Source organism: Oncorhynchus keta, chromosome 27 (assembly GCF_023373465.1).
Source record: "Oncorhynchus keta strain PuntledgeMale-10-30-2019 chromosome 27, Oket_V2, whole genome shotgun sequence".
In the NCBI taxonomy this organism is placed as follows: domain Eukaryota; kingdom Metazoa; phylum Chordata; class Actinopteri; order Salmoniformes; family Salmonidae; genus Oncorhynchus; species Oncorhynchus keta.
Window position 1 is genome coordinate 34,485,180 of NC_068447.1, and position 17,405 is coordinate 34,502,584.

Sequence of the window (17,405 nt, forward strand, 5' to 3'; positions counted from 1 at the left end):
CTGATGCTGAAGTTGAAATCCCCTTGTAAAGAACAAAGTCAAGCCATGATGCACAGACAACACATGAATCCAAGCTAATTAAAAGGCCTTTATTTCCTATTTGTTTCGTACAGAGCTGGTAACACTTATGATAGATCTGTATTGAGTTATTTGGTTCCCTCGATAACTTTACAAGGATCCTCGATGCTCATCCGCTGACGGGCTGTAGGGAGTTTGTATTTGAGCAACGTTTTGTGTCCAGTCAAGGGCTAAAGCATGCGATCCACAGTAGGCACAAGTACTGACATGAACACACGCACCACAACACTAAGACACAGAGAAACACAGCCCGAGGACGCACAATCTCATGGTCCTCTGAGGCTTAAAAAGAGGATGAAGAGAGAACAAAGGAAAACAGTCTTTTGGAATACAATCCTAGTATGGAGAATGAGGAGTGAAGGAAAAGTTCAAGGAGTTGGTACTATTCTGCGCATTTTGGCAGTACTGTATATATATATCCATGTTGTAAACGTGAAGGACGACGTTCCTCTGAAAATCTGTCATTATAATTCTGGATCCAAAGACCTCCGCGAGCCCAGTTCCACAACAGCACGTTAATGGTAAGACAAAACAGTGACTTCATGGTGGAAAAGTTCAATAATTGTCTCTTCAATTGGCCCTACTGCAGTTTCGCATTCTTAATATAACACAAAGAAACACAACACTAACCTAGTGATTATTACAGTACAAAGCGAGCTACGCAAACAGAGACAGGAGAACACATCGTTAGGTGGTGAGTGACCTATGCCCAATGACACCCCCTAACACATTGCAGACATGGAAGTTGGAGAATATGATGGACTTTAGTTTGGAGAGTTTCTCTTTAAGTCCCATTGACCCCTTTTTATAATGTACTTAAATGTCATTTAATAGAAACAAAGCAGCCAGTAGTACAAAAGAACTGTAGTATGTAGTGTGTGAATCATCATGCTCTCAATCCGTTGTTTCTCCCCTGCTGAGATATAGTCTACAGTTAGTTTCTGAAGCAGTTGTGCATAAGGTAGCCTAAATTGATAAACTGTATCTATCAAAAAATATGTAATCCTATAATAGCAATCATTTTAAACTCTATTAACCATTGTAAATAAAAACATGTTTGTTAATTATTTTCATCACCACAAATGTACAATTAGGCATGGTTTATGTATTCTGGGCATGCAGATATATATGTTTAGCTATAGTAAGTTCCAGTAGTACTGTGTTTTTACACTGCAACAGCTCACTTTAGAAAGGCCCTATGCTCTTTGTTCCTATGACACAGGGGTTCTCAAAGTGGGGTCCATGGTCATATCGCAAATCATATTTCAGGTTCAATGAATCTGTGGAAGAAGTTTAGAGGGTGTAATACAATGTCATATTATTCATCTAGAATCTATGTTCTTAACAACATGGGCCTGGGAGGCTCACAGGGATAATGGTATCCACAGTGCTCCACCAATTATCAATTTTTCTTCTTAATAATTATTGTACCTCCCCCACACGTAAATGCTTTGTAATTTAAAGCGAGAATCCTTAGTTGCTACATCCATTTTTGGTATGGAATACCATAATATAACTTATAAATGCCTCATGAGCTTAGTTCAACTGTCATACCGTACCCTATCAGAACCCAAAATATAAGCTTGTTTTGCTCCAATGTTTGTAAACGATGTAAACGTAAACAAACACTGCATAGCCTCAACATATTGTTAAAACTATCATTTTGATTGTGTCAGTCAGTCCTTGTATCCATAGCTCTGTCTATACATTTAAGAGTTGTTACATTTCTCCAGACTCATCACTCAGCTTTTTACCAGAACACAGTTCTTTGTTATTGTTTCAATTTAGAAAGGGTTCCGCAAAGGCAGTCCTCAGGACACCAAGGGGTGCACCTTTTGGTTTTTGCCATAGTACTCCACAGCTGATTCAAATAATCATCACGCTGTAATCATGTGAATCATCTGTTTGGTGTTAGGGCAAAAAAACAAAACACTTCCAACTTTAAAACTGAAACATTTTCTCTCTGCATCATTGCAAAATAGTGTAGAATTGCAGGATATTAGCTTGAAAACTGCAACATTTTCTCAGATGCCAAGAGGTGGGCCTTTAAAATGTTCCTTAGTCTGGCCATGCACTTCCGAAGTCATAGTAAAACTCCCTGTATGCTATATATATATATTTCTTTTACATTTTTATGAGGGGGTCCCTGATGAATTTGCTATCACAAAAAGGGTCACCGGCCCCAAAAAGTTTGAGAACCTCTGCTATAACACACATAGATAAATACAGACAAACACACAGTTCTCAGTCTCTTTCCTCCATAGACCTAACTGTCCAGCTGGTGGTCTTGATTGCAATGACCGTGGCAGTGTAAAATGCATTGAAACAATCTTTTTGACACAAATGTGCTGTATATTAACCTTTAATGAAAGTTATCTTATCGTCTAATCTGCATCCGCATCAGTGGAATTATTTTGGCTCTGAAATAGATTCAAACAGATTACTGATGAGGATCTTCATAGAATTGTACATATAGATGGATATACTGGCAGTATTTTAGAAAGACACTGAAATCTTCAACTGGATTAATGTGCCTCGGGTTCGGTCACAGTCCAACAGGTTCGATTGTAACATTGAGTGAAGAAGCAACATCAATGAGCCTGCTATTACATTGTTGCAAACATGTTGAATGGGACATCAGACAACACTGTTATTATTTAAATAATGTTGCCATTAGACGAAATGTCGACTTGACACAGCTAGTTTCCATCAAAGTGGCTAAGATTATGCTGTAGATGATTTATCTTAACTTTACAGGTTACCATGAACGCACCAGATGTTGATCAAATCAATGATGCTGAGGCTTGGCATTGTTACAAGTTAGATATAGATTGTTTGGCATATCGTTGATCACGATATATCATATGTATAAGTCATGTCTGTAAAGCCACTGGGGATGAAAACTTAGCTGTTCCGTGACAGCATAGTTCCTATAGAGGGGTCCATAGACCGCAGTCAGGGTCCTAAATGAATTGCACTCAGCCCAAGGATCACCGACAGACCAGCCTGACACACAGTTGGATCATGTAAATGTTCTGCATGCCGCCTTTTGAATATTTCCGATAGCATCTTTTGACATAAGAAGACCATGACCCATGATTCCTACTATCAAAACAAGGCATATACAAATGACATCACAGGAAAAAAATCTGCTACTACATTTAGAAAATAAAGACAACTTCAACAACTTCATAGTAGAAAACAAAATCACATCCACTCTACTAAACTCACAACTGCTCAGTATTTTGCCTTCTGGAATCTAGATGAGTACAGAGTTCTGAAGGTAATGTAGAAGAGAAACACTGAACTAGGAATATATAGATGTGTCGTCAAAAACACTTCTCTAACTCTAGTTACTCAGCAGAGCTCTAAAGAGCTAGTGCTTGAGTCTTATGGCTTTAGTTTTGATCTAATTCAACTATCTGTATACACGTACACATATTCCTTTAATAAACACTGTCAAATATCCAGAATTGCAAAAGGGTATCAGGTCATTAAACCAACGCAAAGTCAAACAAAACCAACAAATGGAAAATAGGGGTCTTTTTGTTCACAGTGTGGAGATGTGTGGGTTCACTTCTGTCTCATTTCAGCATTGGCACTGATCATTGGAGTTCCACTTCGGGATATATATATTTCTTGAACTGTGAGACCCCTAAATGTTTCATATTTGTAAAGAAAACAACAATACACTTAAATAATCACAAAATAAAACATTGTATGAATAAATTCATATGAAATAAATGATGATTAGTCCAAATGAAATAGCACAAGGAGTTAGATAGCAAGCATGCAGCTACGTTTTCATCCTACATGAACTCACACACAGTACTTCACAACGCACTTACTCAAAAGTTCAGGCGTGGACAGGATCGTATTTCTAATATATTATGACATTCTCTCCAATAACCCATTCATGGAAAATAATACACATTTGATTAATTTCGAAAATATACTGTGCATCGTTTTCCTCCATTGTTACAGTATTAAAATGACAAATGACACCCACATACGTACGTACACAAGATATAATTGCTTTATCTCTAAAACATGCTCTTATGTACAGTATTTTGTAGAAACATGCATGAACTATGTATATAGGAAACTACACAGCGATGGGTTGTTTGATTGCTTGCATGTTGTCTTTTCTTTAGTGTTGCTTTTTGAACATAGAGAATTTACGAAATGTAAAACATAACTCATCTGACCCCTACTGGACATATAAAGGAAGAAATGGTTGCCCAAAAGAGAAAAGTAATAAATGAACCAACAATCACTACTGTAATTCCCAAAAATATTCCAGTATAAAAGTTATCAAACTGTTAAAACATTAAATTGCTTTGCTTGTTCTCGAACACAATCGAGTCGTTTTTCGTACCATTTTGTTTTTTTGAACAAGATGGTGCACAGGAACAATTCACGTTCCATCAAATGACCAGGGTGGCTCTTATCTAATTATATATTTGCTTGGACTTTTACACGTTTAAGAGGGTAAGCAAATTGTACATTTCATTCAGTCATATGCCCACTTTTATAATCAAATTTATCCCAAGAGAAAAGTCAGTGTAAAAATCACTCATTCAAGTGAAGGATCCGAGGAGCAGCATTTGACTAAAACGTGTCTCTTCCCCAATCAGCAGACTTTCTAATATGAGACCTGACTTGTGTGGCTGTACACTCCACAACCAACTCAAACTCACAACATCTCGTCACAAAAACAACATAGATCAAAGAACAACGTCTATAACCACATAACAGAGTGATATCCAGTATAGTGCAATTGGACTCAGCAGTTTGGCCATCTGTGTATAACATACACACAACAGTACCCCCTTCCAGACCTTATCCTTTCAATCAAACTTAAGAGAAAATGTTCTCAGAACAATCAAAGTATAGTCACAAGACAGGCAAGGTTACAAATGATCAAACCAAACAAACAAAAACAATGATTCACTCAAATTCCCTCTCTTGCTCTTGTTTTTTAATTTTTTTTTACCAGGAATTATTCATCATAAAATAAATTGTTAAAGCTCTGGTTTTTGGAGAGTAGGATAAGCAGAACAGAACATTTGGATTTAAAGTGCTTGAGGAATAAAAGTGTTTGAAGTTGAAAATAAGAGGGTGAGTAAAAAACAACACAGCTAATTGGAAGGCGTCCCTGGTAGTTGAGAATTGCTTATTTCATTTCTTAGAAGGCTTGTCTCCTTTATGACTGTAAGACGGATACAGGGATTCCTTTGAAGAAGTGAAATCCTTGTTGTGAATCCATGACTAATGGCAGTAGCACTGAACAGGGAGATAGATTATATATACTAGAGGCATTGGAGGAGAAGGTGGTAGATTGCAGGCAGTAGAATAGACACCTGACAAACAACATTGTGTCAACCAGGGTCCCATTCAGTCCTTCGAGTTTCCACATAGATATTCTCTCTGTCTCTCGCATGTTTTCCCAGCATAGCCCAAGCTAGACCCTTACAGTGGCTCATAGTCCCTTTACCCTAAACACGTCTCACATCTCAACTCTGTTGATTGACAGCCACAAACTGTGCTATCGAGAGACACTCTAGAGAGACTATCCCCTGGTTAATTTCAGTGATATACTTAGACTAGTCTCAGATCATTGAACAAGAAACCAATCCAGCACCAGACAGAGGTTTTCAAATCATGTTTCGGAGCATTTTGAATGACAACCCGTTTAGAAAGAAAGGCATGACGTTTCAGTTTTCTCTCAGTGTACCTGAGAATATGGGTGAGCAGATGAGCTAATGATCAAAAAGGCAGTGTGTTAACAGTGTGGGGTATCTGGATATTGGCTATCCCTACTCTTTACCCAACTCTAGGAATGTAGTTCAAACTAATGGCATCTAGTCAGTAAGTAACTGGCAGGTGTGGATCATGGTGCAACAATACACCCAAGGAATGAACCTGCTTGTGTTTTTCTTCTATTACATGGCAGTATAAAGCATTTGAAGTATTAAGCAGTATTGAAGCAAACATTTTCTCTAAGGGGAGGGGGTTGAAAAGGTACAGAAAGAGTGAATACATGGTTGTACTTTCCTCATCCTCCATCACATCGGACTCCTGTTTTCGCACGCTAGGCTATCTTCATGATAACATGTTACTAACTGCAACCCCAATACAAATGTATGTTTCCAATGCAATGAAATGAGTAATCTGTCTTGTAACATCTCCTTGTGGAATGGCACAGCTGAGGGGGAATACAACGCTTTTCTACTCTATAATGTTTTCATCACGTCAATTAGGATATGTATATTTATGTATATTTTGAGGTGAAGGGTGTAGAATCGGTTGGTGTGTTGGTTTGGAATGTAGTATTGGGAGATGTGTATGACCAGGGGTGAGGTGGATAGGTAGGTTTGGGTATGGGTGTTTGGGATAGAGGAGGTTTACTTCTTGGCGTTCAGGGCTGCCAGCGAAGCATCAATCTCCTCCTCGGGCTGCAGTGGATGCCACTGAGCGATGGGGCGGCGAGGGTTGGCCAGCATGTCGGACCAGTGCTTCAGCTGGGTGCCCGTCGCCTTGCTGCCCACCCAGATCTTTCCGATGGCGTCGTTTTTACCAATCTTGTCATAATCCAGCACTGTGACCACAGCTTGGATTTTCTAGGGAATGAGAAAAAGAAAGGTGTTACATTATTGGCATTTATAATGATCTTACAGAATACAATTGCATCATCTAATTCCATGGTGTATGTACTGTATGCCTTTGGGCACTTTGTTCCCACCCAGCTGTACACATTACTGTCATTTAGGGTGTATCATCCAATTCCACAGGTATTAAAGCAATGATACACAAGGGGGTGTGATTTAATTCTGGTTTTAGCACGGCGTGCTAATCAGCCCTCTGAGAAACAGAGACGCATATAGATGGAGCTACGAGCAGCCCAGGCAGGAAACTCCCTTCAGCATGGATGATGTTGTCACACTGCCAGTGCATGTTAATCACATCCACTTCCTCCTACACCTCATCAGCATACTGTACATGTATGTTTTTAAGTGTATGTCTTAAGCATGTCACATCACCCACAGACGGCAAAGTATGATCTCTGTAGCTTTGTGATATAGTATATTTTGGTTTGTTCTATGCCCTTACTTGACTGTGGTAGGATAATTAGCAAAGCGCCTTTGCCCGCGGGCACATTTGAAGGGTTCAGAGGGATCAGTTGAGATGTATTTGCCATTGACCATTATGTGTAATTAAGAGGAAGTCTCCATAAACTGACTGACTGACTGACTGTCTGTCTGTCTGTCTGTCTGTCTGTCTGTCTGTCTGTCTGTCTGTCTGTCTGTCTGTCTGTCTGTCTGTCTGTCTGTCTGTCTGTCTGTCTGTCTGTCTGTCTGTCTGTCTGTCTGTCTGTCTGTCTGTCTGTCTGTCTGTCTGTGCTTTGTTCCCAGCTGTACACTCTACCTGCATCTGCTCAATAGGGATCTCAAAGCTGAAGGACTCGTTGTAGTATGGATTCAGAGTGTTCTTCTTCACCGTGGTCTTCTTCTTCTTCAGACGCTTGCCGTTCTGCATCAAGTTGATCTTCACATAGGGATCTGCACACAGTGCGAGCGATACACACAGCCAGGTATTAAAACAAGCCTGATCACAGACTCACTATTGGGATAATTAACAAACATGGCTCTTTTGTAGTTTACTAGATTTAGCTTCCTGCCCATTTATCACAGTTTCAGCAGAGTTTGATCTTTAAAACACAATACTTCACTACCACCAGCGCTCTAGTAACAACACAAAGGAACCCAGCAGTGGCTGCAATGCAGTAAACCGCCAGCAGATGGTTGCAGTGCAGTTTAGCTGAAGGGAGTGTAGCTACTGAAAGGAGAGTGGTGGGTACTGCAGAGTCAGCACGTGAGCACAGACTGAATCGCCCCGGAGATTGGCTGCTTGCAATGTAGTCTACAGCAGCAAGGTTTGACTGGTATTTAGCCTCTACCACATTATAATGCACAAAGAAACACTGAAAATAGCTGTATTCTTTTTTTATTAGCTCTCTAATGGGAATACAGATTTGGGTTTCGTACTGTGTGAATGGAGGTAGAATACTGGTGCTTACAGCACAATGTCCTTGTCCTTGACCAAGGGGAAAACATAGAAACAGGATATGGGAAGTAGGGACAGCTTATACTCCACAGTGCATCTGTTTCCAGTGTTTTGTTCACAGTGATTATCTTTCCATATTTCACCTGACAGTCCTCCCACGTCCATCTTCTTGAGGTTCTTGGCCTCCAGGATGCAGATGGTGAGTTTCCCGGCAGTGGGCACGTAGCGCAGAGAGATGCAGATATCTCCCAGCTTCTCTTGCTGCGTGTGGGATGGGAGAAGAGGGCGAAGAGGAGAACACAACGTATTCAATGTAATAACATTCATCCTCAATGTTCATTGTATGCATGTCCTTACCCATAAGAAACACCTATATAAGGGAACCATTCACACCATGAGGATAAAAATCGCTCTGAACTGATATTCAGAACATGATATTTCAAAGGACTGAGTGAAAGTGGGGAGATAGTACTCCACATTTACCTCTTCTTTCTCTGCACTGTCCAGGTCCCTCCACTCCTCCAGTGGCTGGGCCAGGTCCAGTTTGTGCAAGGGTAGTTTCACCTCTCCGATGACGTCGTGCTTAGAGAAGCGGTCAAAGTCAAAGACCTGCATGACCAAAGTCTTGCCACCCATCTCTTGGAATGGAATCTGAAAAACATCAACATTACTAGCACCATCTTTTATAAATGTTACCCTCTGAAGCAAGAACACCTTTGCTTAGCTGAGGAGAGTGTTAACGAATCTTTGAGAACAGGTTTGCCAATGCCATTTTAGATTTTTTTTTTTTTACCTGTTCTACATACTTTGACCTTGAATGATGAGAGCCAGACATGCACAAATAGCTGTATGTAGCATCCAAAGAATCTCACAATATGGAAGTGCATAAATGAGGGCAGAGTATCTTGGACCTCTTTGGTCATCTCTATAATGGGTCTGGGCTATATTTCTCTGCAATGAGAGCTGATGCTCTCTCTGCCCCCAGAGAAGTGATGGGCGTATGGGAATGATTAGTGGGATAAGAGGAACATAGGGCCAGAGCCAGCCTGAATTGTGTGCTGCTCACTCAGCAGAACCAAACAGTACAGCCTGTCAGCAGTCAAACAGGAGGAAGGGAGGTGGCGTTCTCCTTTAACTGGATTGCAATCCCATCCTATCCCCTGCTCAGATCAGCTCAGCTCAATCCCATCCTATCCCCTGCTCAGATCAGCTCAGCTCAATCCCATCCTATCCCCTGCTCAGATCAGCTCAGCTCAATCCCATCCTATCCCCTGCTCAGATCAGCTCAGCTCAATCCCATCCTATCCCCTGCTCAGATCAGCTCAGCTCAATCCCATCCTATCCCCTGCTCAGATCAGCTCAGCTCAATCCCATCCTATCCCCTGCTCAGATCAGCTCAGCTCAATCCCATCCTATCCCCTGCTCAGATCAGCTCAGCTCAATCCCATCCTATCCCCTGCTCAGATCAGCTCAGCTCAATCCCATCCTATCCCCTGCTCAGATCAGCTCAGCTCAATCCCATCCTATCCCCTGCTCAGATCAGCTCAGCTCAATCCCATCCTATCCCCTGTTCAGATCAGCTCAGCTCAATCCCATCCTATCCCCTGCTCAGATCAGCTCAATCCCATCCTATTCCCTGCTCAGATCAGCTCAGCTCATAGGCTTCAACAGTTCTGCTTTATCACTGGCCAAGCTCTTCCAGTCACGTTCTCTAGCCAGAATCGAGTTTAATGAATAGTCTATACATCTGATCTCCATCATATGCACACAGATGCGCACACACACACACACACACACACACACACACACACACACACACACACACACACACACACACACACACACACACACACACACACACACACACACACACACACACACACACACACACACACACACACACACACACTAACATTAATGAAAGCACCTGGGAACAGACTGTAGCTTTAATTAGATTCTAACATTGGGACGCTTGAGGCTATTCCTGGTTGCTGAAATTAGAGTCATATATATACTGTACACATTAGACAGTGGTTACACAATATCTGAAGAATAGCTTGTAAGTCATGGTTCATAAATCATCTAATAATGTCTTTGAACTTCAGATATTACCAGATATATGGCATTTTTATGATAGTTTTATAAGATAGGGATTTATTTCTACCCTAATTTAATTAAACAAACACAAGGGAAAAATAGAGATTGTTTTAAAGGAGGACGACTCTTATAAAGAATACATGTGTGTAAAAGCATCTGAGCATCTACACATGCAAAGCGCTGACTCTTGTGGAGGCTAGCTGGTATCAGATGCAGGGAGTCTGCAGTGGATTGGGGAATCGCCATTATTTTATTTATCCGTTATTTTACCAGGTAAGTTGACTGAGAACCCGTTCTCATTTGCAGCAACAACCTGGGGAATAGTTACAGGGGAGAGGAGGGGGATGAATAAACCAATTGTAAACTGGAGATTATTAGGTGACTGTGATGGTTTGAGGGCCAGATTGTGAAATTAGCCAGGACACCAGGGTTAACACCCCTACTCTTACAATAAGTGCCATGGGATCTTTAATGACCTCAGACAGTCAGGACACCCGTTTAATGTCCCATCTGAAAGACGGCACCCTACACAGGGCAGTGTCCCCAATCACTGCCCTGGGGTATTGAGATATTTTTTTAGACCAGAGGAAAGAGTGTCTCCTACTGGCCCTCCAACACCACTTCCAGCAGTTTCTGGTCTCCCATCCAGGAACTGACCAGGACCAACCCTGCTTAGCTTCAAAGCAAGCCAGCAGTGGTATGCAGGGTGGTATGCTGCTGACATAATTATGAGGTGTTATCTGAAACATCAGTCCAGCAGATGAATCGAATGAGACAGAAAGCATAGCTGATGCATCAGGCTTTGGGAAACTGGCTGTCTGGCAGGAGTTATGGTCTGGTCATCCACCATAGTTTAGAACTATTAGATTTATCTTTATAATTCTGATATACGGTATAGGAGCGAGATCAAAGTACAGTAGCCTACCTTGAAGATGAAGGTCTCATTGAAGGTAGGATTCAGTGTCTTCTTGTGCACTTTGGTGGTAAAATGCTTCTTCTTGTCTGGGAGGACGTAGACCTTGACATAGGGATCCGATGTGCCACCGCTGTCCATGGAGAGGAGATCAGCTGCTTGGAGGAGGCCCACTGTGAGCTGTGGGTCAGGGGTCAAGGGTCAAAGGGGTCAGTCAATCTGCCTCAATGCACTATGTACCCAGAAAGTGTCAGCTCACAGTTCCGGAGACGACCTTCTGTTCTTGGAACAGATATTTATTTGAACAGATGAAAGAAAGCCTTTGCTTCATGCTTGTATAACACGTTACGATACTTTAGTCTGTTGTAAGATCCTCAAGGTCTCAGTGAACAAAGAAGATTCTCCACAGAAGAGTAAGAGGACGGAGCAAACACTGCGTAACAGGTCAAGGAAACCCATTCATACGTTGCTTATATAACACAAACCAGGAATGGAGTCTTGGTAAAAGTTTGACTGATTTTATCCTGAAAGGATAACTGTAGAATGATGGGTTGAATCAATCCTTTAGTGTCAGAAATGTCACATTTACTGCTGTCCTTGGCTTTTGCCCAACCAAGACATATTCATTCAAAGCTGCATTTTTTGGAGGCTAAAAAACACTCACCAAATGGCATAAATCAATTGCTTTGAAAACTAACTTGGACTAAAGGCTTAGGCCGTTTGTGCACTGAAGCTTATTTTTGGACTTTTTCCCAACACAGTAAAATAGTCTATTTAAGCTAATGGGTCGTAAGAACCTGTTCAAGTCAAAACACCCACCTTGTTGTCCTGGAAGTCATAATCTATGGAGTACTGAAGCTTCCCGAGCTTTTCTTTCTCCTTCACCTCTTCCTCTTTCTCATCTCCAGTCATACCAGTCTCAGCGTCATCTTCATCATAATCATCATCGTCCTGTTTCTAGAATGACAAGGGGGCCGGAGGGGGCAGAGGGGTCGTCAGACATTTGAACAGAGAGAGTAAAAAGCACCTATAGGTTCTTCTTCAGCAGTCTGGTTAGTCACAGCGGCCATCTACCTGCCACTTCCCCCCCGCTTGTTTACCCAGATGTTACCAGTGCAGTGAGCACATCTTTTCATACATGACCTTAGTTGCAACATGACTTGATTTCACTATTCCTTGGGTGACACCATTTGCTTTTGCACTATATATTCATCGTTCATTATTTACTGTATAGTCATTGACAGAAGAGAGAAATAGAGGGATATACTGAATGTAAAAAAAATAAGAAAATGTGAAGTAAAACAGTCAATATGTAGTCAGAGTTTGCAACAGGGGTAGCCCCAGGCAGGACAAATGCTGTGCACCCTATAGATCTTGTAAAAGCATCCTTGAGGCAGACATGTACTATAGATTGGATCAGATCTGAGATTGTGATCTCTGTAACTACTCATGCTTCTGAAACGTTGAGGATCTATCCCATTGCAACACTCAGAGTGATAATAGAGTGATAAGAGTCAAATATACCACAACATGTCCTGCAGTGATTACACCTCCACTGACATAATCATCGTAATTACTGAAAAAGCAACACTTTTCTATAGCAGATATGAGCTAATAACTTCTGCTAATACACAATGCTTGTTACAGATGTATTGTACAGTATCTATAGTTATTGGTAACAATTACAAATCCCATTGTCAGTTCATATGATCATACAATTAACAAAATAGCTAACCATGACACAATGGTAAATGAGAACTTGTTCTCAACTGGCCTACCTGGTTAAATAAAGGTGTTCTCAACTGGCCTACCTGGTTAAATAAAGGTGTTCTCAACTGGCCTACCTGGTTAAATAAAGGTGTTCTCAACTGGCCTACCTGGTTAAATAAAGGTGAAATACATTGTATTTTTAATGGTAGAATTACTGACCCATTTAAGGGATTTTTTTGCATACCTTTTTGAATATTCATTTTTAAATATTGTGCATGACACATAAACTACCCAATATGTAAATTAGTAGGGCCATGCTATTCACCACAGAGCTTACCCTGGAAGAGGAACCGGGGCAGTCTGCAGCTCATTCTACGTTGTATTCTAAAACACAGACAGCCATCCACACACAACACACATTCACAGACACAAACACCCACCCAATTACTAACACATTCACACAGACACTGTATTCACCGATGCATACACAGCCTTACATACTGTATATACCTCACATTAACTGAGCATACTTTTAACCAACAACAAGCATACGTAAGCACACAAGCCCACATACACTCCCTCTTCAAACACACGCATGCACACATACACACACACTCCATCTCTTTATAGTGGCATTCTGTCAATTTGTTGTGGTAAATGCTTTGCATTCGAGCATGCCAGGCCACACAATGCAGGAGAATACAGTAGTCCGTATAGAGAGCAAAATGTAGATGAAATGACTCAGTTCTTCCCAGTCTCTTATAGTCTTCTGATGTACATGTAAGGATTGTATCAACAACACTAATAATCTTGGTAGTCAAGATTGCATGCCTCGCAATCCTGAAAAACTGTGTATGTGAAAATTGCACAGCCATGGGAAGTCATGCTATTTTGGAGAGTTCCAGTCTAAATCATACCATACATGCAGTGGGATTTAAGGATACCGAACGGTATGTCCGAAAGTATGCCCCCATTGTCATAACTATGATGACTTTTGGTTCGTGAGCTCATTCGTGGAGTTGTGAAATCCAAATCTACGCGGTCAATTGGTGTACTGTACTTACCTCTGGGTTGTACATTTGAATCATGCTGTCTAACGAGGAGTCAAATGCGGCTCACGTTTTAACCAGTGGTCAAACTTTCTGGCCCACCATTCTTTCCCACTAACACCACTGCTCCAGGGAGGAAGGGACACGTTGACTAAAACCTAATGGGTCAGCAGCATCATGGGTCATCCAGGATAATTACTCTCAAGTCAAGTTGTGGCCATTCAATGGTACCTTCTGAAAGGGCTTGAGTTGGTCTTTGTCAAGAGATACAAACCACTTTATCTCACCTTGATCTCTGAGCATATTTGCACAGCTGAATTTAGGTTGTCGAAATGACATATGAATTTCACACTCAAAGCAGAGCATGGAAAAGACTTGTATTATAGTTACTGTAAAATACTTGTATTATCGTTACTGTAAAAGACTTGTATTATAGTTACTGTAAAATACTTGTATTATAGTTACTGTAAAATACTTCTGTGATGATTACTATGCACAATAATGTGCTTGATTAGATAACACGATTGTGCAAACATGTTTAATGATCTCAATGAGGTAAAGTTTCACCCATAATTTGACAAATGGCCAACCTCACCCTTTGCACATGCATGTTAGTGATCTCTAGTGGGTTGCCTCAGTGCACTCGTCATCATTCATCAACCATCAACCATAGGATGAGTTTCATGTTCATTTCAAAACCATTTCAAACATTTCCACTTCAGAGGTCATATCGTTTAAAAATATATATATTTGACCCAAATTGCAACCTCTCCATGGATACGCAAGACATCATCATGGCAGTCGATGTGGCAACATATCAAATCAGTGGACTTGCGAAGCAGCTTAATCGCTCCCATAGCTAGACCCTCAAGCACCCACAGCACCTACAGTAAGCTTGCAAGACTTAGAAAGCCATAGCACCCACTGTCATCATTGCCAATCCCCTTCCACAAGCCCAGCCCACCACCACCTTTCCCCCTGCTCTGGTCTGCACTTACACAGAGTGGCCAGAGAGGGGCGCCGCGTGCCGTCAGACCTACCGTAGGCAGAGAAGTCCACCACAGTCAAGATACACGGAGCACACATAAGACACAAAGCAGGAAGGAGGAAGAGGAGAGCAGAGAGAAAGGAAGATATTGAACTCACAGCAGACACCAGAGAGGGAAATTAGAGCAGAGGCAGAGTCAACAACTACACTATAGGGCCAAGGGAAAATGACACAGTCCTAGAACCCACCTGAGACAGTAACTGTAGACATTAACATAATCATACTCCCCTCCAAGCTCTAAAGGGGCACTGTGTTTTAATGAATTCCATCAGTGCTTGGATATTTCTGTTGTTGTTGTTGAATGTTAAATTGACTCTAAATGTACTTCATAAAATGATCTAAGGCACACTAGACATTTAGCCCCACATTACCACTATGGACTATTTAATTTTGCCGTGGCAGTTTTGTGCTACATGTAATTGGTACGCTTTATATTCCATCCACAATAGTATAATTCCCCCATGCAAAAGTGCTCAGCTGTGTCATTTTTATCCAGGTCCCAATGCACAAGAGAAAGCAGGACTAAACATTTCTGACAAATACACAATATTTAACAACAACAAATGAAGAAGGAAGGGCGAATGTTTTCTCGAGATGTTGACAGTTCAATGATGGGTTAAAGTATCTACGAAATATTTAAATTGCTATAAATTGTAAACGTCTAGACATGGCTCAATTTTCACCATGCCATCCACTAAGTAATGTGGTTATTAATTAGGGGACAATAGGTCCTCTATGCTGCTATTGACAAATATTCTACTGAAAAAGCAACCTTTTTTTGAGTGTTTGTTGACATCTTATTTCTTATGTTTTATAACTATACATTTATTATTTCCAAGTCGGAATGATCCATTATCCAAAAAATCATTTTTTGGGGATGCATTATTTGGTACATATTCCTCAGGTTAAGCATCCACAATCTTTAAAGCTTTGCAGCTTTCTTGTCATTATAGCTTTAAGGCAATGTAGGCCAAAGTTAGTTTGTGTGAAATGCAGGGTCCTCCTTCATGACAACACCCCCCACCCCCCCAGGTTTGAACATACCTCTCCTTCTTTCATGTTCTTCATTCCCATTTCACCCTTCCCTTTCTTGCCCTTCTTGTTCTTCTTCTTCTTGCAACAGCACTTCTTAACGATGCAGAAGCAGCAGGTGAGAATCAGGGTAGCAGCTACCACAGCGATGGCGATGATGGCCCATGACGGCACTGATATACACACCCAAACGCACACACACACAAACACAACAAACACAGACACACACAAACGCATAACAAAAAAAGAGAACGGTTTGACATTTGACCAACCAATGATTTCTCCCTGCTGATTGATATGAGAGGCCAAAGTCACAGTATAGAGGCCCTTGCTTAGTTAACAATAACATTTGGTGCAAATTCGATTTTTAGAGAATGCCATTAGGAACAACACCACCTGATCGATACTGAATAATGGCATAATGGGCACGTCAACGGCTTCAGGGGAAGAACAGATCTAATTCCAAAGCCATTGTTTTTAGAGTATTATCAATAAAAGTCATGAAATCTCATCTGGACAGGTCTGAGTGTTAGTTGCTGTGCAACGTCCAGCCCAGCCTCTCACCAGACAGGCACTCACATGGGATCTTGTCGATCTCATTGAGGAACTTATTCTTGATATCGTCGAAGTCGCCGTTCTTGACAGCCTCTGTGGAGTTGTCAGCTGCGGTGGAGGCCACGGGGCCAGGGGCCACAGTTAAGACAGCAGCCCCGGTGGGCTCAGGTCCGACCATGGCTTCAGGCTTTTTCTTGAACAGGTTCCACTTCATCCTAGACAGCTAGACCAAACACAGTCCCTATGAATAGAGAAAGAGGGCTGTTAACACCGAGTCATAAAGGCCACACACAGGTCCTTAACATTCTGGACAATCTTGGAGCAAGGCTGTTGCTATTCAGGTGCATCATTTGTAATACTACACCGGCTCCTTTTAGCAGCACATTGTATCTATCTTTGCATTTTGCATCACGAATGCCTGAGCCAAATCAGTGTAGTAGTGTGAATAGTGTGAAGTTTAAGTGCCAGAGCCAGCAAAAGACAGCTTTGATTCTCTGATGCTGGCTCTGTGCGTGGTCAAAACAGTTATTTATTCACAAAGCTGTTATCGGGGCTAGGAGTCAAACTGAGACAAACAGCAGAGGAGTGTGAGCAGAATTGTGTCAAGTGATGAGTGATTGAGCTGTAATCAGATTCAGAGAGGGGCTGTGAAGGATGACAAACCTAATGAAAGGAGACTTCTCTATCTGATTCCATTAAAGCAATGGCGATATTGGCAAACAAAAAGGATTTCTAATTTCTCAAGCGCCAATCCTCCGCTCCACTGATGAAGATACTGTCTGTCTCAATTCCTGCAGGTGAACAATTGAATGAAGTTGACAACAGAAAGGATCATCTGTATATTATTCCGAGGGAC

At 41.4% G+C, this 17,405-nt stretch overlaps 1 protein-coding gene across 4 annotated transcripts in view; it reads right to left on the reverse strand.

Annotated features, from left to right (window-relative positions):
• Nucleotides 1–75: 75 nt before the first annotated feature.
• The window catches only part of LOC118359846 (synaptotagmin-2-like), an 81,001-nt gene continuing 63,671 nt past the window's right edge, over nucleotides 76–17,405 (reverse strand). For 3 of the 4 annotated variants that reach the window (XM_035738679.2, XM_052482214.1, XM_035738680.2), the window contains 8 exons: nucleotides 16,574–16,790; nucleotides 16,007–16,167; nucleotides 11,975–12,112; nucleotides 11,168–11,335; nucleotides 8,629–8,796; nucleotides 8,289–8,406; nucleotides 7,507–7,640; nucleotides 76–6,701 (listed from right to left, as the gene is read on the reverse strand). In XM_035738679.2, coding sequence (XP_035594572.1) covers nucleotides 6,486–6,701; nucleotides 7,507–7,640; nucleotides 8,289–8,406; nucleotides 8,629–8,796; nucleotides 11,168–11,335; nucleotides 11,975–12,112; nucleotides 16,007–16,167; nucleotides 16,574–16,763 — 1,293 coding nt within the window. In that variant the 5' untranslated portion in view covers nucleotides 16,764–16,790 and the 3' untranslated portion in view covers nucleotides 76–6,485. The remainder of the gene's footprint in view (nucleotides 6,702–7,506; nucleotides 7,641–8,288; nucleotides 8,407–8,628; nucleotides 8,797–11,167; nucleotides 11,336–11,974; nucleotides 12,113–16,006; nucleotides 16,168–16,573; nucleotides 16,791–17,405) is intronic. The other variant, XM_035738681.2, reaches the window with a different exon arrangement.